The 25,649-nt window shown below is 41.0% G+C and overlaps 1 protein-coding gene and 1 non-coding gene across 2 annotated transcripts in view; both read right to left on the bottom strand.

The window, feature by feature from the left end:
• LOC149461410 (ras-related protein Rab-10-like) overlaps positions 1–14,597 on the bottom strand; it is a 56,418-nt gene extending 41,821 nt beyond the window's left edge. Inside the window, exon 1 of the mRNA XM_089678354.1 lies at positions 14,249–14,597. Within this exon, the coding sequence (XP_089534480.1) occupies positions 14,249–14,375 (127 nt within the window). The 5' untranslated portion in view covers positions 14,376–14,597. The remainder of the gene's footprint in view (positions 1–14,248) is intronic.
• Positions 14,598–20,309: 5,712 nt separating this feature from the next.
• LOC149461409 (U6 spliceosomal RNA) lies at positions 20,310–20,416 on the bottom strand. The gene has a single exon (XR_016312871.1). It is a non-coding gene; the product is annotated as a U6 spliceosomal RNA (small nuclear RNA).
• Positions 20,417–25,649: the final 5,233 nt, after the last annotated feature.

Genomic DNA, 25,649 nt, shown 5'->3' with positions numbered 1-25,649 from the left:
TGTTTGTCTTCATAAAGTTTGTTTGCACATTTACACCTATATGACACATGGAAAATGCAATAATGAGCCTTACTACACTATTACATTCTCTACATATTATTAATAAGAATCTCTTTTGCTGGTTTTATTTATAGTGTAGCTCTGGGAAAAAATTCTTTTTAGCTTTGGGCTAAAACATTTGTCAGCAGATTGTACTGTGAATGAAAGTACACACAAATGTAAAACTATGAAACCACCCTTAGGCTAGGTTCCCACTTGTGCGACCTGCATTCTGCATGTAGGCAGCCCATTCTTTTCAATACCCATAGTAATGCAGGGAAAGAAGTCCCTGACTCTTTTTTTAAACTTCTTGCTGCACCAATCTGCATTGTGCCCCAGCAGCATGCGATTTGGCGTGTGTGAAAATGCACTGCGTTTGTTGATGAGAAGAATTAATGGCACCCTGCATGTCTGCTAAAGAGCAGCGCATTATTCCTGTGGGTCGGGAATGCACACGATTTTGCGAGTACTCCTAACCTGCACAAGTGTGAGCCTAGCCTTGGTGTGCCTTCATTCAGAGAACGATCTCTCTCTAGTGCGAGGTTACAATTTATTTACATTCCTGAGCTAAGGTTGTATCATTACCACACAGATGCATTGTATACTTTTGAGTTACAGCCCACTGCAGAGTCCCGTTCTTGTTATTTTGTACATTCCTAAAATGTCAACTGCCTATAATACTGTAAATAACAAACGTATGGGTTTTTTTCTTTTTTTGTGAATTAACTTTAATAATTTATCTAATTTTTTGGGGTATTTTTGTGTTATTTACCTCACATTTGATGTTTTACTTTGATGAGATTTTTTACTATTGTATGTGATATTTCCAAAAAATACACAAATATCACATGCATTAATCATTAGTGAATTGACACCAGTGGAAACATCCTTTCACTGTAGGTCCCATTGGCAACATTGTTATACATAGAAATTCACTAGCACAGCTTGAAACTAGGCTGACCATATAAATGAACTATGATTTTAGAAAAGTCACATTCCATAATTATGTAGCTAGGTGCCAGCTATACCTTTATGCCATTCAGGGACATTTACAGTTGAGGGGCGGGCTGGCCATTTGGAAACTCGGGCACTGCTCGAGGGCCCGGGGTCAGTAGGGGGCCCCATGAGATGCTCCTGGTACCTTTTTCATAGGCTTTTTTGATCCCCTATTGCCTGGGGGCCCCATGAGTTGTCAGTCCGCCCCTGGTTTAGACTATGTTTAACCACTTGCCCTCCTGAGGATTTACCCCCCTTCCTGACCAGGTCATGTTTTGCATTACGGAGCTGCATTATTTTAACTGACAATTCTGCAGTCATGCAACACTGCACCCAAATGAAATTTACGTCCTTTTTTCCCCATGAATTGAGCTTTCTTTCAGTTGTATTTGATTGCATGTGCAATTTTTATTTTTTGCACTATTAAAAAAATAGCCGACAATTTAGAGAAAAAAACAATATTTTAAACATCCAGTAAAAAAAAATAAAAAAATCTAATTTGGGCCAAAATGTATTCTGCTACATGTCTTTGCTAAAACAAAATCCTAGTACGTGTGAATTCATTGGTTTACATGAAAGTAATAACGTTTACAAATGACGATGTATATAGTGGGATTTTTTTTTTATTTTTACTAGTAATGGCGGCAATCAGCGACTTATAGTGGGACTGCGGTGGGCATTCTGACACTGGGGGGAACTGACTTGGTGTCACTGACATCCCCAGTGACACCAATACACTGATCAGTGCTAAAAAAAGAACTGACATTGTAATAATGGCACCGGCCAGGAAGGGGTTAACATGTGGGGTGATCAAAGAGTTAACTGTGTGCTGGGAGTGTTTCACTGGGGAGAGGTGTCTGTGTGCTTCACTGTAAGCACACTGCTTTGGATGGCTGTGCTGTGCACAGCCATCTAAAGCAGTGTGCCCAAGCTGACAAGGAGGAGAACTGTTAGTAAACAAAACAGCTCTCCTCTCCATTGGAGATCCTTGGTAATCAACAGGTGCCGGTGAGTAATGAGGTGATTGACAGCCGTGGCCGCGAATGGTGCCTCCTACCCGGAAATGCAAAATCATGTATATATAAGTGATTTTACACACCAGTATACCTGCTATAGGGAGGCCGGGAAGAGGTTAAAGTCTTACTAAATCCAGGATCCTGCATTCGCTATATCTGGTCTCCCACAGTACACACAACATGGAAATACAATTATTTTAGTAAATATAAACTGCTAAAAACCTTTTCTCATCAGCAATTAGAGCAATCTCGTGACATATCAGTGTCCAGCAGAGCACTGGTTAAAGCTTGTAGGAGGAGTTTTCATTCTCCTTTTACTGCCCTATGAGATTGCATAATCCCTGACCCTGTGTCTGGATTGGCTCTGTGCTAATCACATGCACCCTCACAAGAAAGAGAAAAAAAGCTCTCTAGCAGTACACACCAAACTGAGCATGTGCAGAGTGTCCCTGAGGCTGTGTTCTATCAGGAGTTGAAATGGGGAATGTGGAAGAAGGGGAGGATCAGAGAAGACTGGATGAAATATTCTTTTAACACAATGCAGATGATTAACCTGGAGTTTTGCTGGCTCACATGTTATAGCTCATTTTACAAATCATGAGTTGAGACTGCTGTTTTCAGCTACCTCCTTTACTCATTCTGAAAGGGGAGGATCTTTAATACTGAATTGAATCCGATTCACTTTCATGATTCGCTTCATTCAAACTCTGTAGTGAGTTGATTCACTGATTCGAGTCAGTGACTCAGTAGCCAAGCCTACTCCCTTAGCGTGGAATTCATAGCTGAACACAGGGGGACTGCCGTTCCCCTCCAGAGACAGATTGCTGATCTACTGCTGCGGGACTCTGCATATAGGTTCAGCAGATCGGTGATGCCAATCGCCACATCAGGATCACATCGGTTTCTCTGCATTTGGACTGTCAATGTCCAGTCTTTACACAGACATTTCTGCTTGCCGCACTGACAGGCCATCAGGCAGAAAACTCTGCACTTTCCTGCAAACAGTCAAAAGCTTGCACAAGAACTTTGTTCATAGGATGCCGTTTACCCATAGGATTGGTGAGCGGGAGGATGTCTAACCTCTTTCTGTCATCACTCTAGAGACACTGCATGCAGACACCTTTACACCTCAGTTACCAGGAGACCTTTGCTTTGACCATTACCACACCTTATTTGTTTAACTTCATTGAATTACCAGTATTCACAAATGCTTATGGGCCCCACCATTGCTAGCAGATGAAAGTGCATACCAACATATCAGAAACTTAAACATGACTTTAAACATGACTTTAAACAGAACAGAACTTTAAACAAAACTGTACCCTTTCAGAAGGCTCTACATTGCAAGGGTGAATTTCTCATTTTGCCTAGGGAATAATGAAAAAAGGTGAAATACTTACCTTATTCCTCACTCCCAAAGGTTTCCTCCTGTTCTTGCAAATATCCCCCAAAGCCCCACCTCTTCACTACCTGACTGGTTGTAGCACTTTGACATGCAGGATCAGGGGTCCTGCATTGTACATGAAATAGCTGAAGGCCCACATCACAGTGGTAGCAGAAGCAGAATACCTAATTTATCATCCATAGGCAGAACTAGCATTATGCAGCTAACCTGATCAATCACTGTTTTTGGTAGAAATGATATTTCTACATGGCAAATAATTTACTAGCAGCTGCAGTAGAGTAATAGAAATCCAACAGACCCAACAGTCATGACATGCATGCTGCTGATTCTGTGTAATTGAATCACTAATTGAAAGGGGCATGTTCAAAATAATAGCAGTGTGGAGTTCTATTAGTGAGGTCATTCATTCTTTGAAAAACAGGTGGCAATTATTGCCCTTATTTAAGGAAGGCAGCAAATGGTGTACATGCTGGTTACAGTGCATTTCTCTCTGAAATTCTGAGGAAAATGGGTCGATCCAGACATTGTTCAGAAAAACAGCGTACCTTGATTAAAAAGTTGATTGGAGAGGGGAAAACATATAAGGAAGTGCAGAAAATGATAGGCTGCTCAGCTAAAATGATCGCAAATGCTTTAAAATGGCAACCAAAACCTGAAAGAAGTAGAAGAAAGCGAAAAACTACCATTTGAATGGATAGAAGAATAGCCAAATTGGCAAGGACTCAGCCAACAATCAGCTCCAGGAAGATCAAAGAAGGTCTAAAGTTACCTGTGAGTACTGTTACAATTAGAAGACGCCTATGTGAAGCCAAGCTATCTGCAAGAAGCCCCCGCAAAGTCCCACTGTTGAAAAATAGACATGTGCTGAAGAGGTTAAAATTTGCCAAAGAGCACATTGACTGGCCTAAAGAGAAATGGTGCAACATTTTGTGGGCTGATGAAAGTAAGATTGTTCTTTTTGGGTCTAGTGGCCGGAGACAGTTTGTCAGACGACCCCCAAACACTGAATTCAAGCCACAGTACACTGTGAAGACAGTGAAGCATGGTTGCGCAAGCATCATGATATGGGGATGTTTCTCATACTACGGTGTTGGGCCTATTTATCGCATACCAGGGATCATGGATCAGTTTGAATACATCAGAATACTTGAAGAGGTCATGCTGCCTTATGCTGAAGAGGAAATGCCCTTGAAATGGGTGTTCCAACAAGACAACGACCCCAAACACACCAGTAAACGTGCAACATCTTGGTTCCAGACCAACAAGATTGACGTTATGGAGTGGCCAGCCCAATCCCCGGATCTTAATCCAATAGAAAACTTGTGGGGTGACATCAAAAATGCAGTTTCTGAGGCAAAACCAAGAAATAGAGAAGAACTGTGGAATGTAGTCCAATCATCCTGGGCTGGAATACCTGTTCACAGGTGCCAGAAGTTGGTTGACTCCATGCAACACAGATGTACAGCAGTTCTCAGAAACAGTGCTTATACAACTAAATATTAATTAAGTGATTCAAAGGAAAGCAAAATCTTCGAACATTTTTCAGTTTATATAGTGAATGTTTGAGTTTGTAAAGAAGAATACAAACACTGCTATTTTTTGAACAGTCTAATATTCACTTTTCTTCAATTTTTTAGAGGAACAACACAAATTTGATATATTTTTCTTCATGTTTTGATTTGGAATAGAATGTGTAGTGTTCCCAATGCATTTGTGTGTATAGAAATAAAGCTATTAGAAGGATTTTGAGCTTTATTCACTTTTTTCAACACACTGCTATTATAATATTTTGAACACAACTGTATATATGCAAACCAACCATGTAGCGACTGTGCTGACTATCTATCTATCTATCTATCTATCTATCTATCTATCTATCTATCTATCTATCTATCTATATCTAGTTTGCACGTTCACCTAGCAGCACTAGGGGTGCTGGTTTAGATTCCAATCATGACATTACCTGCCTGGACTTGACATTTTTTGCCTGTGCCTGTGTGGGTTTCCTCCCACACTGCATACTGGTAGATTAGTTGGTCCTAGTATGACTCTGAATTTGTGTTAGGGAGCCTTGATTGTAAGCTCCTTCAGGGCAGGAACTGGAATGAATGTACAATTTATATGTAAAGTGCTGTGTAAATTGATGGCGCTATATAAGTACCTTTATTAAATATATACACATGTTTTGCCTTTAATTTCTATTTTGAACTGAATGGGCTGTTTTACAAGGTAAAGGTTCACAAATACTTTAAAGTCCAGCATTCTTGTCTCCCAAGCATGTCTCTCTTTCGGCCAGTGCAGGTGCTGACTGACTGCCACTGATATCTCCCTGGTTCTTGGTCATGTCTGCTCCTCCCAGTAGTTGACATTAAAGAGTTCTGACATGTTTACATCATGCTTCCTTCAGTGGACATGTATGATTGGCAGAGCCCCAGTTGGACAGCACCATCCACCCATAACACCACTGCATTCCCAATGACTCATGTAAAGAGTAGTTCTCCAGTAAGTACGTCAGTTGTGACTTGCAGTAACTCTTTAAATCTTCTCCTTGGTGCCCACCCATAATTTGGCTGCAAAACAACACAAACATTAAGATTTCAAAGTAAGAACTACACTATATGATCAAAAGTTTTATCAGGACACCTGATAATCTCACATACTACAGAATATGGAAACAATTATGTGACACCCCCTCCTACAGTAATTATTGAGTGCAGGTGTTTACAGTGAAGGTTCTTGTTAATGTTACAGCATACAAAGAAATATTAAACAACTGTGTACTTCCAACCTTGTGATAACAGTTTTAGGGCATGACTGTGCCCAAAAGTCAGGTCCAAATTTATATGGATTGATGAGCTTGGTGTAGAGGAAATTGAGTTGCCTTCACAGAGCCTTGACCTCAACACTATCTTTGGGATATACTCCAAATGCCTATTGCGTGTCAGACCTTCTCGTTCAACATCTGTACTAGACCTCACAAGTTCTCTTTTTACTAAATGGGCCAAATTCCCACAGACACTCTTTCCAGTGGAACCTGTTGTAGCCCCAAAGTGTTGTTCAGTTGTGCATCAATGCTCATGGTTTTGGAATGGCATATTTAACAAACTTGTATATCGTAGGTGTGATGGTTAGGTGTCCACAAACTTTTGATCATATAGTGTATATTATTATTATACAGAACTTATATATCACCAACAGTTTGCGAAGTGCTTTACAATAATAAACTGGTTCTAAACCCTAAACATTTTTTACCCTAATGCATTACCTGAATTAAGATAAAAAATGTTTAGGTTGTAGTATTGTCCCCTCACCCTCCCATACGTACCCGAGTCCTCTATCGATCCAGTACTGTGCACGTCTGTAGCAGCTCTCTCCACTTCTTCTCGTTCTCTCAGGCTTGTCTGTCAGTCAAATCCTTTGAAGAGGGAGCAGGGGAAGAGGCCAAGACGCATTGTCTTTGTCTATGGACTTATTATGGGGGGCACAAAAAGAAGAGGAGAAGTGTGGAGCACCAGCGGGGGACCTGAGAATTAAAGATTTAGGCCTGCTCTGTGCAATTCCATTGCACAGGACAGTAAGTATAACATGTTTATTATCATAATTTTTTTAAAGACTTCATCATCACTTTAAATATTTTTTTATGGTGGTTTTTAATGTGCATAGGGACAAGGAGCCATATTTGAAAAGTAGGCTTGATGCTGGAGTTAAAGGCATATTATACCCAAAAGCAAACATTTATTATATTGCAGCTTACCTATTTTTAGACTTTTAGATGTAATGGCAGCATTATTTTTTATGCTTTTTTTCCCTGTCACCTGGTGATCTGAGTAGTAATCTGTTGTTTTTCAGCAGACCAAGCTGTCCTGCAGATGTTGCAGTTAGTGGGTTGAGACAAACCATTGTCCACTGACAGGGGTGCTTACAATGATCAGCTTTTATTTATTTATGCAAAACCTTTATCCCATAAAGAAATAAAAACTGTTTGCTGTACCTGCTTCAAAAATGTGAGCTGAAGTGTGGCTTCAATTTGTTAGTGTAGCAACAACTGCTAGCAGAGCCAGGATGAGGTCATCCAGTGCCCAGGGTGAAATTGCCAAACTGCACACCCCCCCCCCCCTCCATCTCTTTCCCAATAAGAACATAATTAAAACATTATAAATTAATTGAGGTTTAATTAATTAAAAACAGAATTCACTCACACATTTTAACAGTGTTTATTTTAGGAGCTCCAATGCCCCACAATTTTCTAATCCTGTTCTACTTGTGTGGATGCATAATATGCTGTAAAATTTTATTCCTTCAGTATTTTTATTGCAAGGCACACTGAAAAGAAAGCAAGAGTAAAATCAGCCCCATTGGTGCAGTAATAGTAGCTCCCATTGTTGATGTTATAGGATTCAATAATAACACTTTGCACTGGTGTCAGTAGTAGCAATACCCCCCCCCCCCTCCCTTCCTGGCACTGGTGCCAGATTAAGCAATAACAACCTCAGTCATTGCTGCAAATTTTCACAATAATGGCTCCCAGCACCAGTATCAATTTCCACAATAATTCCACCCCCCCCCCCATCAGCACTGGTGTCAGTTTCTGCAATAATAACCCCAAACTTTGGTGTCAATGACTGCCTAACACCTACATTGATGGTCAGAGGTGGTAGTATGTAAAACATCCCTCCCCATTGGCAGCCTGTGGGAGTTTATATTAACTCCTTCATGTGCAGCATGTAGGGGTTAATTAACGCTGCCACTGGCCACTAATACAGCTTTGTACAAAGAAATGGTTAACCCCTTGGAGGAGTGAAGAGGTCAATTAACATTGCCACTAGACAGTGTTACAAGGAGCTAATAAACACTGCCATTGGCCACTAATGCAGCAATGGCCAGTGGTAGTGTTAATCAACTCCTTGCATTATTGGCTAGCAGCAATAATTAACCCTCCTTCCCCCAAGGGGTTAACTATTTCTCTGTATTTCTCTGTACAAAGCGGCATACCAGTAAATGTGTCTGACTGCATTGAACTAAATGACTTTCCTCAGCTTACTGCTCTAAGTCTACATTAAACTACCTTCCTCCACTCTCTTCCAAGCCTAGGAATTATATCATGTCATAGGAGCAAGCTTGGACCAACCTTCACCTTTTGGTCACTCTGCCTGACAGTAGTCTGGTTTCTTCCAGCGCTGGGTCCAAGAACGCAAAAAGAGATCCAGAACTTGGTACCCCACCACTCTGCTAGGTGCAGTGCTGCTAAAGACTGCCATGATATTATATTGGGCACTATCAGCGTAGAATTTAGCAGCAGTCTGATAGTAGCCACTCCTGAGGTTCACACTGCACCCCCAACTCCCCATTCAACTATGGCTCCTGGGGTTCCTGCCCCCTCTCATTATCCTGGTGCAGATCTGTCTCCTGCCCCTTCCACAACCTGGCGCTCCAGTGAGTGCTGAAAGAGCAGAGCAGAGAGCTGGAGCCTTACAGTCACTGGCTCTCTGCTTACTGATGACTGAGTGATTAGTGGTGTTTGATTGCTCAGTTCTCAGTGTAGACACGGCAGAGGACAGATGCAGTATCAGATCCATCCACCTAGGTGAGCATGTATGCTTTTATTCCTGAACTTCTCTTTTAAAGCTTTCAGCTTTAACTCTTGCAGTGCAGAGGGGGACCCATTGCAAGGACATTTTTTTTTTATTCCTTGGAGTTCAGTTTTAATACACTATGCCAGGGCACGATTTGTGTTGCTTATATGTTGTTTTCTTTTTGTAGCTCAGCCTTGGTAAACAATAGATCTGGTGATAATATGCACTTTCCATCATTTATTATTCCTATTTAGCTTTCTTATGGCATTGGCTCATTTTCAAGCAATTGTGATATAAATGCTTTATATGAATGCTGGGGTCCCCTGCACTGCAAGGTTTAAATGATTATGTCCAATGACGAAACGCGTCAAAGGGAAGTGACGTCAGACGTATACGAGAAACCGGAAGTGGATTGGCGGCCATCTTGGAGAGGGGAAAATTAGCTGTTACGAACGATCAGGACTCTCCTGGATCCTGGATGGCAGAAAGGTTTTTTTATATACGTTTATGCGATTGAAAGATGTATCTAATGTAAGCAGTACAATTAAAAATTTGGGATTTTAGTGTGTGGCAGTATTACACTATTATTTGTTCCTTATATATGGGCATCTGGATGGCGTATATGGTGGAAACACATCTGAAGTGCTAGTGTGGAAGGATCCACATAGTACTATGGGACCAAAGTAAACCTTGAGGATATCTGCAGGAAAATTTATTTCATCGTGCAATTTTTGGGGGATTGATATCAAAGCAAACGTTATTTGGAGTATTGGTAAGGGTATTCACTCCTTACTTTAGTAGAAGTGTACACTGTGTTGTGAGTTTTTGAGCACACAAGAGTGTTTTACATACACTGTTTTGCACTGGATATTGCATGTGTATGTGGTTATATATATACGTATACACTTGTTTTTCACCTGGGTGAATATTATTGGAGTGATTTCACTTGTTATTTTTGTTCTATAAAGGATAATGCACTATGTATATTTTTTGTTTTTGTTTTTGAGGTAATCAAGTTGTGCAAGAGACAGAGATTTTTTACACTTGAATGAATTTTGGACAACACGTATTTATTTATTTTTGTATTTTTTAAGAGGACATTTAATTTCTGTTTTCTTATATTTTTATATTTTGGACTTTAATTGAAACTTGTTATGGTTATAATTTAAGGAAGGGTTTTTATTATTTTTCACTGAGCATATTTATAATAAGGTTTAAAGGCTTGTTATATTTAAGGGTAGTGGAACAGACAGTATTAATAACCCTGTTTCCCACTCCACCAACCTCTGACATTACCGATGTGGAGAGAGCATACTGTACTTGCAACCACAGCCGTGAGTGGCTAAGAGAGGAGGCTGCAGGGACTGAGTGCTACAGATAAAGGGATCCTGCAGGATCATGGAATGAGTAATACTCCCAATGTACCCCCTAGACTTAAAGAATATGTAACCCCAACATTCTATTTTCCTGATATGTCCTGGTTGTATGTTTGTAAAAAAGGATCCTGCTCTCTTTGTATTGCTTCCTTTGTGTGAAATACCTGGTGATCCTTCCCAGAGTGGTCAGTTTTCTGGTTGTGTTGGGAGAACAGCCTGTCTGTACTCCAATACAACAAGCAGCAAAGATGCTGCAAAATTAGTAACAGATCAGAACATGCCCTAAACACTAAAAAGCAAGTAAGTCCTTAAAGAATCCAATCTTACGAGGAAAAACACTTGTCACGGCTGCAACGCTTCACTGAACTAGGAACTTAGGTGATCCCACTAATATCACAAAACAAAGAAAGAGAAAGAGAGGGTGCCAGCACCTACACTTAAATCATGGTGCCTTCTCTTTCTCATTCTTTGCTTTGTGATGCCTATCCTCCAATGCCAAGCCCCCTCTGCACAGCCATTCACTGGGAAGTTCAGTGTTCTGTTGTTTCTGCACCCCCATCTTTCTAAGCCTCTTATGCAACTGAGAACACAGATTATGTGATCATCCAGGGATGTTGAATTCCTATCGCCCAATGCCTGGGACATGTTCCAGGCGCCGGGCAGGTAGTTTTTTTTACCTTTAGCCGGCCAAGAAGCAGGGCTCACCTGTCAGGTGGAAGCAGTCGGGCGTCACCACTGCCACCCGATAGCTTCCACACAGTGCCAGCCTCTCCACCCCCCCCATCCCGTGTGAAGCTCCCACCCACTCACTTTCTCTCGGGCTCAGCTTGCCCATCTGCGGGCTTGGGACCGGCTCACCACCGGCGGCTAAAGGGGAGAGAGGAGAGTGGACACTCCCCTCCTTGTCTGACCTGGAAGTGACGTTATGATGTCACTTTCGGGTCCCCATTGTGAGATTTCCAGCAATTGAGGCCGGGAAAGAATGTAATGCAGTGCGATGTGCACTGCATCATATTCAGGTGAGTACACAGGAGATATCCAGGGTCTTTTAGACCTTGGATGTCTCAATAAGAGAACCGGTCACCAAAAAATCATCACATAGGGGACATTGTCCCCTATGTGATAAAAAAATAAAGTAAAAAAAAAAAAATAAAGTTTTTTTTTTAATTGTAAAAAATTAAGGTTATACCAAAGCACATAACATCCCCCCCAAAACAATTTACCCCCCCCCACACACACATATACACGTACAAACGTAAAAGCACACGCTGGGGCGCCTACACATGAACACGTGGATTGCGATATACAAGTCACATATCGGCACGCACGCCAGAATGAGAATAATAATCCTAGCACCAGACCTACTCCGTAACACTATACTGATGACCTAGAAGGGGCTTTAAAAGATTTACCTATAGAAAATATAGGGTACTGAAGTTTGTTGAGTGCATGCAAATTTTGATAAGTTGGATATCTATTTACTCGCTGCAACCTCATCTTTTATATTTTACAAAACATAGGGTCATTTATAGTATTGCTTTTTTTGTGCCCTAAAACTAACTAACTTTTGCGGTAATATCGTGTGACATAAAAAATTGGAACTACCACTATTTTATTCTCTAGAGTCTCTGATTTGAGAAAATATATCATATTTGAGGGTTTTGTGTAATCTTCAGGCCTATAATAATTTTTTTAATCTTGTGCAAAAAACGCATAAATGGCCCTGGGAGCGAAAGGGATAAAGGATAAGCCGGACACTCCTCTTTCCTGACAAGCACCTAATCAGTGCACTGCAAGGTCTCTCTGCTCCCTGCTAGTCCCCGGGTGCGGTGCTGGAGACAGGCAGGAAGGGGAGGAGGAGATAAACAGCACAATGTTAAAGATATGAAATGTTTAATCACCAGAAAGCCCCTTTTGTTTTCAAAACATTCCTAATATCACCTCCGATTTAAATACGGTTTTGGTGAAAAAAAAAATGATCTGGATAGGTAGATTGTCATGAGGGACAAGTAGATTGGGACACTGATTTAGTCCCTGGGCAAGTACTTTTTTTTAAAATGTCCACACCCCTGTGATCATTTATAGCAAAAAGAAGAAAAAAAAGAAGTTTATTATATGTATATGTGGGACCACCGAGGAAGTGGAAAATCACTGAAGAAGTCACCACTACAACATCAATTGCTGTGGTCTTCCAGGTCCTGCTTAGTGAAAAAGGGGGTTGCCTTATCTGCAGGGGTGCCATTCACAGAACACTTTGTATTTTTATCAATTCTTACATTCTCTGTATGAAGTGAAGACTGTGATGTCACCTCCCAGTCTCTGTTATCAGAGAACACATTGTATGCACTGAGAAAATACAAAGCATTCTGTAAATGGTGCCCATACCACGTGGGTGACCCCCTGTGTCCACTATGCAGCAGGACAGCCACTAGACAGCACCTGGAGCACAGTAGCAATCAGTGAAGCAGTGGCAACTACTACAGGGTTTCTCCACTTCCAAAGGAATCTCACAGGTATGCCATATGTATATTTACAATACTATGCAATACAAACCATACCTGGAATTCAGCTTCAAGGTGACACTAAACTCTGGTTTAAAAATAAATCTACACAAGTATGTATTCCTAAAGTGTTATTAAACCCACAACCGTAAAATCAGTCTGTATATGCAGTAAAGTATGCTTGTTATTCTCACTGTGGAACCTAAGGGGTTAATCATCTGCATTGTGTAAAAAGGCTGTTTGATCCTTTCTTCTCTGCCTGTCCTCTTGTTGGAATGACCAGCTGATACAGACTGAACCCGTGGTCACATGCACATGCTCAGTTTGGTGTGTATTGCTAGAGAGGTTTTGTTTTTTTCTTGGTAGGGTGCATGTGATCAGCACAGGGCCAATCAGCACTGTTCAGACAGAGGGTCAAAGGTTTCAAATCCTCCTAGAACAGAAAGAAAACTCCTCCTACAAGCTTTAACCAGTGCTCTGCTGAAGTCACAAGACTGCTCTAACTGCTGATGAGAAAAGGTATTTAGCAGTTTATATTTAATAATTGCATTTCCATGTAGTGTGTTCTGTGGGAGACCAGATATAGTGAATGCAGGCTCCTGGGTTTAGTATCACTTTAACTCCCAGCTTCCATCAAATCTCCTAATTCCTTTTTTTGCTGGTGTGATCTGACTTCGTGCTAGATGGTGGCTACGTTAATCCTTTATGGTACCACTGTTTATCTAACGTGCACTGCTTGTTGCAAACAGATGGAAGTGAGAGGGGAAAGGAGAGATTCAGGAGCTCAAGGAAGATGTCACAAGGAGGCAGAAAAGCACAGTACGAAATGATTTCATGAAAATTGAATTACTGGTAGTGGATGTGTATGGATTATTTTTAGACAAGGCCACTTTCACACTGCCAAAATGCAGCGAGGGCGCAGCACAGTGTACCCACTAATGTTTGTGCAGGTTACCCACAGACTTCTGTTATGTCCCACATTTTCTGAAAGTGCACAAAAAGTTCTGCATGCTGCATCTTTGATGCAACTTCAGAAAACACACCAAAAACACAGGACATAATAGAAGTCTATGGAAAACCACCAGTAACCCACATGAAAACCACAGGAAACACTGTGCTGTGGCCAAACCGCAACACAGCAGTGTTAAGGACTACCAAGCATTCAAAATGCCAAAAAGAATGGATTTTGTTTGAGCACATCGTCATTATTGATTTATGAGGCCATTTCCAGGATCTTATCAAACAAAATCGAGACTATCCCACCAAATCAGGAACAGCTGACATCGACATGAGAAGCATATCTACAAAACCTGTGCAATGTAAAAGCCCTACTACTACTCACCTACAGTGGAGATATAGGATGGGATGATGTTTTCTGTGTATCTGGTCATAATGCAGGTCTTCCCCACATTGGAGTCCCCAGTCATCACCAGTTTAAGTACCAGTTTGTCGGAGGATGTCCCTGCCATTCTGATCTGTCACTTGTGGCTGAGTACTGGGAGTGATCACTACATAGAGAAGTGTGAGCTGCACAGTATACACAGCCTCTTCCGCATTACACAAGGCTCTTCCTGATGTGTGGAGCTGAACACAGGATGCCCACATTCTCCCCACCAGCTGAACATCCCATGATCTCTATTACATGATCTGCTTCCTTCCTATAATAGCCTGCACTGGGCTCTGTACTGCTGGAAGGTCACTGACTATAGTTCAACTCCTCAGGCCTCACCCACTTCTGGTAGAACTTGTCTGTCCACTGACAGCTCACCCACAGCCACAACTATAGCCTGATGTCTGATCACTGCTCCACTGCAAGCAGGTCACTGTCACAGCTTCTCACTGATAACTAGTTATTTTTTCTTTGTCTTTGTTTAGTGTTGTTTAACCCTTTCATACCTGAGGCTTCACTTCATACTGAGTGTAGTATAATCACGGGCAAAACTGCATGTTTCTGCAAACACGTAAAAAAAGGCACAACTTGATTATGGCACAAGGATTTATTAATGGCACCCAAAGTGCACCAAAATTCAGCAAAAATGCGCATTACCAAAGAATGCCTGTGCCTAGGCAAAGAATATAAAAAGAATATATAAACACAGCAAATAAAAAAAATAATAATAATTTGAGATACAGTAAACCAGGGCTTGAAAAAGCCGCTCGCTCGCTCGACCGCCAAATGCGAGGAGAAATTTCTCTGTGGTGAGCGGTGAGCACAGATGAAGCATGGAGCGACTGCACCTGCGCTCCAAGCATCATTGTGAAGCCGAGTTCCGGTTTACAACTTTCGGTTTCCGGCTTCTGTGGCACCGCCGCCGAGGGGACAGGTGCAGGAGAGGTCCGCTCTCCTCCACTGAGAGGAGACACCCTCTCTACCACCGCGGGGGACTCGGTGGGACAGTAAGTACTGTATACAACATGTCCTATCACTATCATGGAGTACAGGGGAGCTGGGATATACATTACTATGATTACTGTATACATGTCCTATCACTATAGTGGAGTACAGGGGAGCTGGGATATACATTACTGTATACATGTCATATCACTGTAGTGGAGTACAGGGGAGCTGGGATATACATTACTGTGTACATGTCATATCACTATAATGCAGTACAGGGGAGCTGGGATATACATTACTGTATACATGTCATATCACTAAAATGGAGTACAGGGGAGCTGGGATATACATTACTATGATTACTGTATACATGTCATATCACTATAAAGGAATAGAGGGGAGCTGGGATATACATTACTGTTTACATGTCATATCACTATAATGGAGTACAGGGGAGCTGGGATATACATTACTAATATACATGTCATATCACTATAATGGAGTACAGGGGAGCTGGGATATACATTACTATGATTACTGTATACATGTCCTATCACTATAATGGAGTACAGGGGAGCTGGGATATACATTACTGTGTACATGATCTATCACTATAATGGAGTACAGGGGAGCTGGGATATACATTACTGTGTACATGTCAGATCACTATAATGGAGTACAGGGGAGCTGGGATATACATTACTGTGTACATGTCATATCACTATAATGGAGTGCAGGGGAGCTGGGATATACATTACTGTGTACATGTCATATCACTATAATGCAGTACAGGGGAGCTGGAATATACATGCTATATACATGTCATATCACTATAATGGAGTACAGGGGAGCTGGGATATACATTACTGTATACATGTCATGTCACTATAATGGAGTGCAGGGGAGCTGTGATATACATTACTATGATTACTGTATACATGTCATATCACTATAATGGAGTACAGGTGAGCTGGGATATACATTACTGTATACTTGTCATGTCACTATAATGGAGTGCAGGGGAGCTGTGATATACATTACTATGATTACTGTATACATGTCATATCACTATAATGGAGTACAGGGGAGCTGGGATATACAATACTGTATACATGTCATATCACTGTAATGGAGTGCAGGGGAGCTGGGATATACATTACTGTATACATGTCATATCACTATAATGGAGTGCAGGGGAGCTGGGATATACATTACTATGATTACTGTATACATGTCATATCACTATAATGGAGTACAGGGGAGCTGGGATATACATTATTGTATACATGTCATATCACTATAATGGAGTACAGGGGAGCTGGGATATACATTACTATGATTACTGTATACATGTCATATCACCATAATGGAGTGCAGGGGAGCTGGGATATACATTACTGTATACATGTCATATCACTATAATGGGGTACAGGGGAGCTGGGATATACATGCTATATACATGTCATATCACTATAATGAGTACAGGGGAGCTGGGATATACATTACTATGATTACTGTATACATGTCATATCACTATAATGGAGTACAGGGGAGCTGGGATATACATTACTATGATTACTGTATACATGTCATATCACCATAATGGAGTGCAGGGGAGCTGGGATATACATTACTGTATACATGTCATATCACTATAATGGGGTACAGGGGAGCTGGGATATACATGCTATATACATGTCATATCACTATAATGAGTACAGGGGAGCTGGGATATACATTACTATGATTACTGTATACATGTCATATCACTATAATGGAGTACAGGGGAGCTGGGATATACATTACTGTATACATGTCATATCACTATAATGGAGTGCAGGGGAGCTGGGATATACATTACTGTATACATGTCATATCACTATAATGGAGTACAGGTGAGCTGGGATATACATTACTATGATTACTGTATACATGTCATATCACTATAATGGAGTACAGGGGAGCTGGGATATACAGTACTGTATACATATCATATCACTATAATGGAGTACAGGGGAGCTGGGATATACATTACTATGATTACTGTATACATGTCATATCACTATAATGGGGTACAGGGGAGCTGGGATATGCAGTACTGTATACATGTCATATCACTATAATGGAGTACAGGGGAGCTGGGATATACATTACTGTATACATGTCATATCACTATAATGGAGTGCAGGGGAGCTGGGATATACATTACTATGATTACTGTATACATGTCATATCACTATAATGGAGTACAGGGGAGCTGGGATATACATTACTGTATACATGTCATATCACTATAATGGAGTACAGGGGAGCTGGGATATACATTACTGTATACATGTCATATCACTATAATGGAGTGCAGGGGAGCTGGGATATACATTACTATGATTACTGTATACATGTCATATCGCTATAATGGAGTACAGGGGAGCTGGGATATACATTACTGTATACATGTCATATCACTATAATGGAGTGCAGGGGAGCTGGGATATACATTACTGTATACATGTCATATCACCATAATGGAGTTCAGGGGAGCTGGGATATACATTACTGTATACATGTCATATCACTATAATGGAGTACAGGGGAGCTGGGATATACATTACTGTATACATGTCATATCACTATAATGGAGTGCAGGGGAGCTGGGATATACATTACTATGATTACTGTATACATGTCATATCACTATAATGGAGTACAGGGGAGCTGGGATATACATTACTGTATACATGTCATATCACTATAATGGAGTGCAGGGGAGCTGGGATATACATTACTATGATTACTGTATACATGTCATATCGCTATAATGGAGTACAGGGGAGCTGGGATATACATTACTGTATACATGTCATATCACTATAATGGAGTGCAGGGGAGCTGGGATATACATTACTGTATACATGTCATATCACCATAATGGAGTGCAGGGGAGCTGGGATATACATTACTGTATACATGTCATATCACTATAATGGAGTACAGGGGAGCTGGGATATACATGCTATATACATGTCATATCACTATAATGAGTACAGGGGAGCTGGGATATACATTACTATGATTACTGTATACATGTCATATCACTATAATGGAATACAAGGGAGCTGGGATATACATTACTGTGTACATGTCATATCGCTATAATGGAGTACAGGGGAGCTGGGATATACATTACTGTGTACATGTCCTATCACTATAATGGAGTACAGGGGAGCTGGGATATACATTACTGTGTACATGTCCTATCACTATAATGGAGTACAGGGGAGCTGGGATATACATTACTGTATACATGTCATATCACTATAATGGAGTACAGGGGAGCTGGGATATACATTACTATGATTACTGTATACATGTCATATCACTATAATGGAGTACAGGGGAGCTGGGATATACATTACTGTATACAACATGTCCTATCACTATAATGGAGTACAGGGGAGCTGGGATATACATTACTGTGTACATGTCCTATCACTATAATGGAGTACAGGGGAACTGGGATATACATTACTGTGTACATGTCCTATCACTATAATGGAGTACAGGGGAGCTGGGATATACATTACTGTGTACATGTCCTATCACTATAATGGAGTACAGGTGAGCTGGGATATACATTACTGTATACATGTCATATCACTATAATGGAGTACAGGGGAGCAGGGATATACATTACTGTATACATGTCATATCACTATAATGGAGTACAGGGGAGCTGGGATATACATACTGTGTACAGTTTTATATTTCGGACTATTTATTCTAAAGAAAAATGTAATTTCATAATCTTTAAGGGGGCGTGGTTGGAGGCGGGCTGGGGGTGGGGTTTGGGCTGGGCCAGGGGTGGGGTTGGGGGCGGACCTGGGCAAGGTTGGGTGGGGAAACTGGTGGAGAGTAAGTTTAGTGACCGGCTAGTAGGTCTAGATGCGAAATTTTAATGCCTGCAGTAAACAATAATGTGTTTTTCTTTTTTTTTTACACATTAAGCCTGGGTTCACACAGGCGCCGCATTCCTGTGCAAATCACATGCAATTTCTGTGTGGTGCAATTTGAGCCATACATTTTGTATTGCTCGAATTGTACTGCATCCGCACCAAAAAAGTGCAGGACCCTTTTTTTGTCTGCACCAGAATCGAATTGCATGGGCGTTCACACCCAGGCGATCCGATTCTGCACATCACACTGCGTTTTGCAAACTGATTTCGGATTTAAAATACACACCTGCAGCTGTTTGTATGAACAGGGTGCGATTATGTTGAGGTGCGGAAATCGCACAGAAACTGTTGTGAATTCTGCACTTCATCAGTTTGAAGCCGGACCTAGGCTTGGTTCACACTACTGCAACCTGAAAGTCACTTTGCCAGGTAACTTCCTGGTGATTTGAGTACGACTTTGATGTGACTTGCTGCGAGACTGTCATGCCATGCGACTTTGCCTGGGTAATCTTCCTGTAATGTTGGATCCTAATCACATCAATATAGATGAGCATCCGACTTGGAGGCAGCTTCCATTAAAGTCCATGGGCACAAGTCGGATAGAAGTCGCCTTGAGGTAGTACAGGAACCGTTTATAAAGTCGGAGCGACTTCAGTAGTGCTAATTAAGACAGCTCTCTTTAACTAACATGGGATTTTACATGTCATGTGTCTTGGGGGTCTCACAAGTCAGATCCCAAGTCATGGCCTTTGGCTCGGTTCACACTACCGCGACTTGAGATCAGACTTGGGATCCGACATGTGAAATCCTATGTTGCTCGAAGTTGCTCCGACTTTAAAGGCAAATTTGTCTTTATTGTTTTATATAAATTTAACAAGCAGAGCATAGCAAATATAAACAACAAATACAAATACAGAAACAAAAGAAAAACATCAGAGAGGTGGTTATGATCCATGTGGATAAATAAAGATAGTGCAATATAACAGTGGGAGGAAAGGATCGATAACCGATATTACGGAGGTAGAACATAACAGATTGCTGAGGGGGGGGTATCCCCTGGCATGGTGTATGGACCAATATGAAAGAACTCTGCACAAAAAGATGATAAATCGAACAATATGGAACGCTTCACGAATTTGCGTGTCATGCTTGTGCGGGGGCCATGCTAATCTTCTCTGTATCATTCCAATTTTAGTATATGTCCTGCCTAAGCGAAGACATTGCTCCGACTTTAGAAGAGATTCCTGTTCTACTTCTATCCAACTTGTGCTTATAGATTTTAATGAAAGTCGCCTCCAGGTCAGATCCTCATCTATATTGATGTGATTTGGATCCAACATTACAGGAAGATTACTCAGGCAAAACCACATGGCATGAAAGTTGTACATCAAAGTCAAGTCGCCAGCAAACTGCCAGGAAGTCGCATGGCAAAGTCGCAGTAGTGTGAACTGAGCCTTAGGCTCACGGATGTTTAATTTTAACTCCCCGAGAAGCCAGCAACATTTTGACCATAAAAACGCTTGACACTTGGAAAAGTGCGTACCGCGTTTACATGCGTTTACCCGCATAGAGTGTTTGGGTGTTAATTAATTTCATTGGCCAGAGAAAATAATTTATTCTGCCCATTGAAATAAATTAACGCTCAAACACTAAATGCGCCTAGTGTTTAGGCATGTTTACATGTGCTTAAGCACATCAAGCGGTTTTTCAGCCAAAACTCCACTGCTCCATGATGCCCTGGCAGTGGGTTTTTTATTCCTGCAACTCTTCTGCCATGAATTGCTGTTACACGCTTATGTGTGCAATGACACATAGGATAACATGCAGGGGGGGCTTGGGAGCAGAAACAAAAATGCCTGACGCCCCTAGACGTAGCTTTAAAAATTCCCAGTATGCTTGAGTCTTTAGATCCCTTTCAGACAAGGCGGACTCTGTCAAGCGGATCTGCCTGCTCAGTGGGGGATCTCTGCTGATCCCCACTGAGCAGGAGGATGACAGGTCCATGTCCGTTCCGTTATGTAGAGTGGACACAGACATCGCCCACTGTTCTCTATAGGGGTTCTTATGGAAACATGCCGTCTGTCTGTTTCCATTCGACTGTCATCTGAACCGATCTGCTGGATGGATGGGGAATGGATCCCCATCTGTCTGTTTTTAGTGGACAGGATTGGATGCCGACATATGTCCGCTGACATCTGCCGCTCCATAGACAGCAATTGATGGTCTGATCGAGTCCACTTGAAAAACGGATAGGCAAACTTGATTGGTCCGTCAGTGTGAAAGGGGCTTTATATGTGGAAAAACAAAGATACTGTACATTCTTGTTTGCTGTCTTTTAACATTTATGCTACTATGTTTTAAAAGTTTATTTTATCTTTTCAGAGCATATTGCATCATTAACCACCTGAGGACTTCCTCACTGCATTCTTAAAGCGGAACTTCATTCTCTCAATCAACATTGACTATTTTTAATCCTTTTGCTGCTAGCATTAGTAAATAGATAGAGAAGTATATCATATTTGCTTGTTTTAAACTTTTTTTTTTAATTTCTTCACTTACTTCCTGGTTTCCACATCCCAAGACTCTTCAGAAAGGGAGGAGGGGCTTTCTCAACTAAGCACACCCTCCTGCCTGCATGCCTGAGCTAGGAGCAGATGGACTCCCGTAAGTAAATATTACATGAATAATCAAAATAATATCAAATTTGCAGCACTAAAATAATAATATCAAATAGCAATATAAAGTGATAAGTGAGACAGAGCTACCAAGGAGCGCAACAAAGTGAAAATAGTGCGTCGTCCTATGTGGACGAAAACCAGTGACATAAATGCACAATATAAACGTATAGTAGTCCACATAGATTCTTCCATAGATATGTGCTTGTATCATCCAGTGTGTGCGGATAATTAGTAGCTCATTCACAAATTCAGATAAATATGGTGCTTGTGACTCCTTGTGAGTAAGGAAAAAGAGGTGTGCTTGCACTCACCGGACGCACAACAAAATTGTGCATGTAAAGGTATTTCTGTAGGGCACTAGTGCTCATCTAGGGACCCTATTCGGACCTCGGCCAAACAAAACTTTTAGTGACCGGACCTCCTTGAATTTTAATTCAATACCCCTGCTGTAGGATAATATCCACTCAATCAGCACTAAAGGCAATAGGCTGCAGTGATGATCTGTGTATTCTGGCAGCGGAGGAGATTTCTGGCCAATGACAGCTCCCTCAGTTCTTTTAACCCCTGCCACCAGAGAAGACAGGGGCAAAGAAAGAGTGGAAGTGGGGGAAGGGAAGATTGATGGAGGAACATTTCAAAGAAACCAGGAGCCAGCAGCACAAGGGACACAGCACATTAACCAGTTGCCGCCCGGCCTATAGCCAAATGGCGGCCAGGCAAACAGCTAGTCCCTCCGTGTGGACACCATATGGCGCATGCCCGCAGGACTGCTCAGGGCCGCTCAGTAGCAAGATCTGGCACCGGCCGTGTACCTCGGACACGGCCGATAACAGATCTCTGTACCGGCCCTGTTGCCAGTACCATGTGACCTGCTGTGACCAATCACAGCAGGTCACATGACAGTTGTAAACAATGGATGGCTTCATTTATGCCATCCATTGCATAAACGTGTGTCTAGCTGCACAGGCTGGGCCAATCACAACCCAGCTGTATTATGTGATTAGCCATGGCCAAATCACAGCTAATCACAAAAAAAACCCTGAATGAATCGATTTAATTCAGGTAAATGCTTCTTATAGCAAAGTAATTCTTTGCTATACGAAAATTGTGTAAGAAAAAAAAAAATAATCACTCCCCCAAAGTAGTACAATGTTACTATGGTAACATTATACTACTTTGGTCATAGTGCAATATGAAAAAAAAATCTTAAAAAAAAGAAAAAAGTAATAAAAATTTAAAAATAATAAAAAAATAAAAAAAATTTAAAACAATATCAATTTTTGTCGTATTGTCACCAGTCAGTGTCCCTGATCACCGCCATGCCAGTTATATGATGACGCTGTACTGCACTGGTGACAGTATGTTAAAAAAAAAATAGTGAAAATAATTTTTTTAATTTCTTCATTTTCCAAAAAATTATGACAAAAAAATTACAACTTCAAAAAACTTGCCATGCCTCTTATGAAATACGTTGGACTGTCTACTTTGCAAAAAGGGGTAATTTGGGGGATATCTGTACTGTTCTGACATTTTTGGACCTAAAGAAATTAGATTGGCTGTCAGTACTTGATCAATTTTCAGATATATACCATAGTTTGTGAACTCTATAACTTTCCTACAGACTAAATAATAAATACTAATTTGGGTTATTTTCACCAAAGACATGTAGCAGAATACATCTCGGCCTAAATTTATGAAGAACAATTATTTATTTGCAAACTTTTATAACAGAAACAAAGAAAAACTTGGGTTTTTTTTCAAAATTTTCGGTCTTTTTTTGTTAATTTAGCAAAAAATAAAAAAACCCAGTGGTAATTAAATACCACCAAAAGAAAGCTCTAGTTGTGTGAAGGAAATGATAACATTTTAGTTTGGGTGCAGTGTTGAATGACCGCGCAATTGTTATTCAAAGTGTGAGAGCGCTGAAACCTGAAAATTGGCTTGGGCAGGAAGGGAGTAAAAGTGCCCAGTTTGGAAGTGGTTAATAGTATGTTATGGCCTCTGTGCTTAAATTTTTATTTTATTTTTTCTTTATTTCACTAGGTATTAAAAATAACAAAATGTAAGTAACAATATAGTAGTTTTGGCAAGTTTTGTAAGGACTTTCCCCTGCTGGAGCAAACTAGACCATGCTTTATAAGGGATTTTGCCTTTCTCTTCATCAGCTGTGAGTTTGAAGTTCTGTGTATACACTGTAGAGTGTCTTTAAGCATTGTGTTCTGCGTGATCTATTTTATGCCTAAATATATTTTAGTACTCTGAGACAGAAAAAGAAACTAATGAGACTATGAGACCCAGCAATTCCTGCTATACAGGCCCTTGTATTTACACTACACCAGGGGCGGACTGACCATTTGGAAACTCGGGCACTGCCCGAGGGCCCGGGGTCAGTAGGGGGCCCCATGAGATGCCCCTGGTACCTTTTTCATAGGCTTTTTTGAGTTTGGGCAAGGACACGGGGGCCCCATGATCCCCTATTGCCCAGGGGCCCCATGAGTTGTCAGTCCGCCCCTGCACTACACACAGCTTATAATATAAATACACACTCATTTTTTCAATCACATTCTGGTGTGTAAATTTTTGTTACCAATCAGAAGCAAGATTTAAAAATTACAGGAGTTTCTATGAATAAAAGACTTAGTGATTGTTTAACCTTTGTGCTGTCCTAAGTCAGTTCTATTTCTTAACAAATTAAATTTAGGAGGAAAAAACATAACTTTTGTTGTTCTCAATGCTCTAAATTGATGAACATTAAAATCTGATTGGTTGCTTTTGATTGCTGAAGCCTGCGTACTGCACTTGCTAATAATAAAGCACAAGAACACAATGCAGATCAAAATTAAGTTGTAACATGCTGCATAATGCTGTGTTCTAATTTTCTCTAAACATTTCAAGCTATTTAATCTCATACCTGATGGGGCATGCAAACAGATCTCTCATCCAAAGCCAGAAAAAAAGTAGTTTTGTTACCTTTTCATTTGAAAGCTAGACTCCAAGCAAATGTTAAAAAAGACTATGTAATGCAATTGTGTATTCCTTTAAAAACAATTTAAATTCATTTGTATATGGAACTAATATGAATACCTGAATCTGTCTGCACTGTGCTAGGCATGAGGGAGGGGTAGCAATAGAGATCATGTTGACAGAAGGAGAGAAGGAGTGAAGAGAGCTGATGTAACTCCAGTTTTCTAATTAAAGCCCAACATCAGAAAACCTACACATTTTCCCTTGTAGTGGTGCTGTGCCAACACTGCAAGGGTTACTCAATTTGTCTAGAAAAGGGTAAAAGCAGTTTTACTTACCTGATTCTCTGCTTCCCAGGCAGACGGCGCTCTCCTACACTCTGGCAGTGGACTGTCCCTTGTCTTCCTCATATTGCCAGGTACTGGCACAAAGCCTCCGTAAGTAAAGACTAATTGAATTACATCAAACTGTTGTGGGAGAGCAAGTTCCAGCATGTCCACCTATTGTGTTCCTATTGGCTTTCATTGCTCCCTGATGATTGGCCCAGACAAGGTGCCAGGATCATGGGATGTGTAACTCCATCGCCTTCAGGAGTAAAAAAAAAACAACCGCTCCACAAAAACAACTTCCTCCACAAGGAAGAGAGAAGAACTTTTACAAAACTGCCCAGGAAGATTGGGGACACTTGGTGCCAGACTGGAGAAGGAACCAGAGATGGCGATGGAGTGCCGAGCCCATCTTTCACTCATCTGCCAGCTTGACCTTTCCTTAGCTGCTCCAGAGACACAGAGTGGAGTTGCCAGTTGTACC

The sequence above is a fragment of the Staurois parvus genome, unplaced genomic scaffold (assembly GCF_062004578.1).
Source record: "Staurois parvus isolate SC_StPar_1 unplaced genomic scaffold, SC_StPar_1.0 ptg000203l, whole genome shotgun sequence".
Classification (NCBI taxonomy): domain Eukaryota; kingdom Metazoa; phylum Chordata; class Amphibia; order Anura; family Ranidae; genus Staurois; species Staurois parvus.
The sequence above is the reverse complement of the archived record's forward strand: the minus strand, read 5'-3'. Positions and strand labels throughout refer to the sequence as shown.